The 5,000-nt window shown below is 47.3% G+C and overlaps 1 protein-coding gene across 18 annotated transcripts in view; it reads left to right on the top strand.

The window, feature by feature from the left end:
- The first annotated feature begins 3,041 nt into the window (after positions 1-3,041).
- The window catches only part of LOC121877064, a 54,494-nt gene continuing 52,535 nt past the window's right edge, over positions 3,042-5,000 (top strand). For all 18 annotated transcript variants that reach the window (XM_042382686.1, XM_042382680.1, XM_042382688.1 and 15 more), the window contains exon 1: positions 3,042-3,574. In XM_042382686.1, coding sequence (XP_042238620.1) covers positions 3,469-3,574 — 106 coding nt within the window. In that variant the 5' untranslated portion in view covers positions 3,042-3,468. The remainder of the gene's footprint in view (positions 3,575-5,000) is intronic.

Here is a 5,000-nt window from a genome sequence, read left to right as displayed (position 1 = left end):
ACTAATTGGATTTTTGGTCAGATAGAAAATAGTCTTGAAATTGTAATGAGTCAGGTTTAGTTGGGGTTCATAATAAGTTTTTTCAGTACATTTTTCTTAACCATTAACCTTTGAGGACGAGTTGGTTAATGTATCGTCCTCAAGGGATAAACCATCGTCCTCAAGGAGTCGTTCTTGAGGTTTAAGAAATGACTCGGTGAAAGATACGGCAAGACCTCAGTCACCTTAACACAGTAGAACCGAAGAGACATTAAGTATATTATCTTTCGTGGAGGTGGTGGATATTACTCTCTCTCTCTCTCTCTCTCTCTCTCTCTCTCTCTCTCTCTCTCTCTCTCTCTCTCTCTCTCTCTCATTAATTACACGTCTCGATCACACCTATACTCTGAGGTCACCTGTCGGCTGTATCACGTGACGCAACAATGACTATCACTCAAAGGGTCTCATAAGCTACAACCACCATCACCACCATCACCACCCACCACCTTCACCACCACCTTCACCACCACCATCACCCCCCCCTACCATAACCCACCCCCTCCCACCAACACCATCCACCAACAACCTCCACCATCTTCCCTTCACCCCCACCATCACCACCACCACCTGCCCAAGATGGTCACCAAGCTTGATATATTGAAGATCTTTGAGCTGCCATAAATATCAATTGCAGACACTCGCGGCAGCCATGGGAGGGGGGGGCTCTTCTATTGGTGTAGCGGCCCCTTACTACCTGCTGACTGACTGACTGACTGACTGACTGACTGATTGGCTGACTGACTGAGAAATATATAGCAGGGACGGGCCATAAACCTTTGGCTATAAACTGCGGCTTGGCTCCAAAAATAATCTCAGTGTCAGTCAATCGGAACAGACTACCATAGAGTTACTGACGCAGCAAATACGTTTTCTAAAGATATGTCAACCAATTTCTTAGACTAGCCAATCAAAATACTGACATATTTATCTTCGCCATCAAGACAATCCCTGAACAGAATCGACCTCCCACTCCCTCAACACAGTCGACCTTCCAATATCTAAAGACAATGATTATGGTGGGTGGCAGTGTTGTTGACTAGTAAAATGACAGGAGGGATGGCTAAGAGGAGGAAGAAGTGGAGGAGGAGGAAGAGGAGGTGGAGGAAGAAGAGGTGAAGCAAGTAATGGTGGGAGGGAGAGAAAGGTGATGGTAGCAATGGATCTTTCTTTCTTTCTCAATTGCTTACACAAATCTTTACGCTTTTATTTATTTTTTCCAGTATTTGCCAATTATCATATTTATTCCCATTATCTTCTATTCATTCTTTCATCTTTCTTATTTTTTCCCCTTCTTTCACCTGTCATGTGATTTCACTCTATACTAACAATTTACATATAATTATTCATAAGATTACCGGAACTACTAGGTGCTGTCTGTCAAACTTGTTTACACACGAGACAACTATGTAAATATAACATTACTGTATAATCACTTTGTAAGCATAAAGTCCGGAGAATTATGTGAACATGTCGAGGGCAGACACTAGCTTCTGAATGATAGTAGAAAAACCCTTGGGTGAACTAGCATCCTATCGGGGGAGGGTGAAGGAGTAACCCACTAGCTTCTGAAAAATGGTGGAACTTCAGGGGAAACTTCAGCAAATGGTAGAGGTCGTACCAAGAGAGAGGGAACAAGACGAGCGTCGGAGATGGACTCGTAACTCGGTCTCTTAAGAAACCTTACGTTACTTTCATCAGGAGATTATTTTTCTTCTTTTGGGGAATGTTGAAGCCAGTCATTCCTCTGTTGGGCGTGTGGGTGGGGAAAGAGGAGGTCTGAGAGGGGATGTTGAGAGAGAGGGAAAGTGAGAGGGATTGATGAGAGGAGTGGGAGGGACTGATGAGTGAGGGGGGTGTGTAGTGAAGGGTGTGTAGTGAGGGTGTGTAGTGAGGGGTGAGGGGTGAGAGGTGTGTAGTGAGGGGTGTGTGATGGGGGTGTGTGTGTTGGGGGTGTGTGATGAGGGGGGTGTGTAGTGAGGGGTGAGTAATGGTGAGGTGTGTAGTGAGGGTGAGGTGAGGAGTGTGTAGTGAGGTGTGTAGTGGGGTGTGTGGTGAGGGTGTGTAGTGGGGTGTGTGTGATGAGGGGTGTGTGATGAGGGTGTGTGATGGGGTGTGTGATGAGGGTGTGTGGTGGGGGTGTGTGGTGTGGGTGTGTGGTGGGGTGTGTGAAGTGGGGGGTGTGTGGTGAGGGGTGAGGGGTGTGTGGTGGGGGTGTGTGGTGAGGGTGAGGGTGTGTGATGGGGGTGTGTGATGGGGGTGTGTGGTGTTGAGGGTGTGTAGTGTGGGTGTGTAGTGGGGGTGTCAGCGGTGAGGTGTGTGTGGTGTGGTGTGTAGTGGGGGTGTGTGGTGAGGGTGTGTGGTGGGGGTGTGTGATGGGGGTGTGTGGTGGGGGTGTGTGATGAGGGGTGCTCCTGGTGGGGTGTGTGGTGTGGGTGTGTGGTGGGGGTGTGTGGTGGGGTTGTGTGATGAGGGTGTGTGGGGGTGTGTAGTGTGGGTGTGTGGTGAGGGGTGTGTGGTGAGGGTGTGTAGTGAGGGTGTGTAGTGAGGGGGTGTGTGGTGAGGGGTGTGTGGTGGGGGTGTGTAGTGGGGTGTGTGGTGAGGGTGTGTGGTGGGGTGTGTGGTGGGGGTGTGTGGTGGGGTGTGTGGTGAGGGGTGTGGTGAGGGGTGTGTGGTGGGGTGTGTAGTGAGGGGTGTGTGGTGAGGGGTGTGTAGTGAGGGGTGTGTGGTGAGGGGTGTGTAGTGAGGGGTGTGTAGTGAGGGGTGTGTAGTGAGGGTGTGTAGTGAGGGTGTGTAGTGAGGGTCTGTAGTAAACAAACCATCATATCCACACTCCTACACACTGACTCCACTCTTGCGTTTAACCCGCGCGTGCATACAATGAATCACAGCGTGCGTGAGTGAGTTTGTGTGTGAGTGTGTGTGAGAGAGAGAGAGAGAGTGTGTGTGTGTGCGCGTGCGTGTGCGTGCGGCCATAACTGATAGATTAAGAGAGGCGTGCGAGCGGGCGAACGGCAGCAGACGACAACTAATTTGCTACACATCCCACGGAGGATTTTTACCTTTACCAAAGTAGAATCTGGTCGTGTATCCACCTCAGGTACCCACAAGTCCACACGGCAGAACAACAACAATGTTACCAAGAAGAAAACATCACGGAAGATGTGAAAGATGCGCTGACGTCACCCGCCTGGAGTACACACACGCCGACTGTGCTTTTGGACGATTAATTCTGACGACGTGCCCGAGGCTCTGAGAATGACTCTCCCTCTTCAGTTAGACTAGAAATACCTCATTAGGGTTTAAGATGATAGATTACTGGCCTGGAATCGAGTGCAAGAGGGGCTTTAATTAGTGAAATAAGACTCGCCTGCATCTGGAACACAGCTCGGGCGCCGACCACTCAGAGCGTGTGGATCGAAGCAAGAGGTTATGTGTGTAGAGAGTTGCTTGGCAACAGTGACGCTAAGGGGGTTATTCTCGCTGGATTTACACGTCTATACGGTCAACCAAACACGAAACATGGCATCCAACACACGTAAGTACCTCTCCAGCACCCAGCCAACCCATAGGTGGCATCCCCTTACCCGCGGGTCATGGTGAAACGGTCGGATTTTAAAGGTGAAACAGCCACCTCGTCCTCCTCCTCGGCGCGCGGGCCAGCCTGGAAATCGGTCGGAGGAGGCGGCGGTGTGTTTACCCTGTATTGTTCTGCGGGTTTTTAGACAGTGATTGTTTGCTGTTATAGTGACCTGGACTGTTATTGAGCAGTTGTGTTGACTGTTCGACAGGATGAAAGGCTCTCGGGTTAATATACGCGTGTGTGACTGTGTGGGAGTGTGTATTGTGTGTGTACGTGTGTGTGTGTACGTGTGTATGTGTGTGTGTGTGTGTGTGTGTGTGTGTGTGTGTGTGTGTGTGTGTGTGTGTTTATTTCACCTAATGATTAACCACCCTAACCTAACCTAACTAAACACTAGACAGACACAGTAAGTCAAGTCTTCAGAAGTTATCCAGATTTAATGAAATGTGTGACCCAGCTGTAGACAGGTAAAAGGTAATTCATAATTGGCTCTTGGTACAGTCTAATATTATCAAACTTTTCATTATAACGTTGATGACTCTTAATATAATTCTTTTAGATACGGGTTAGGTTAGGTTAGGTTTGGTTAGACAAGTAAATTATGAGTCCACGAGGCCCGTACAATAGTAAAAATTAATGAACAAAGTATCTGTTAATTTTCTTATGAGTTTTATTAATGCACAAACTCACTAAATAATAAATAAATAGATATAAAATTAATTGAAATCTGAAATAAGTCGATCTACCTAATCAATACTTTATGCAACTACGTCATTCAAAAAAAAAAAATATCGTAATTATCTTTACCGTGAAACATTAAACAAAAATTATTATCATACCAAATTCTCACTTAACCTAACCTAACCTAACCTAACCTAACCTACCTGGCACGATAAGGCAACATAGATAAGATATTCTCACTCGACATCCTTATCTTATCTGTCAAAATATGACCCCATAAATATTTTCTTCAACTCGTTTACGCAAATTAAGTTCAGAATAAATTTTTACGAAGAATCAGGTGAATGGACTCGTGCATGATGGACTATGGACGGGTGTATGATGGACCATGGACGGGTGTATGATGGACCATGGACGGGTGTATGATGGACCATGGACGGGTGTATGATGGACCATGGACGGGTGTATGATGGACCATGGACGGGTGTATGATGGACCATGGACGGGTGTATGATGGACTATGGACGGGTGTATGATGGACTATGGACGGGTGTATGATGGACTATGGACGGGTGTATGATGGACTATGGACGGGTGTATGATGGACCATGGACGGGTGTATGATGGACCATGGACGGGTGTATGATGAGCCATGGTTATGATGGACCATGGACGGTGTGATGGACTATGGACAAGATTG

The sequence above is a fragment of the Homarus americanus genome, unplaced genomic scaffold, assembly GCF_018991925.1.
Source record: "Homarus americanus isolate GMGI-L3 unplaced genomic scaffold, GMGI_Hamer_2.0 scaffold27247, whole genome shotgun sequence".
Taxonomy (NCBI): domain Eukaryota; kingdom Metazoa; phylum Arthropoda; class Malacostraca; order Decapoda; family Nephropidae; genus Homarus; species Homarus americanus.
This window is presented reverse-complemented; position numbering and strand designations above follow the sequence as displayed.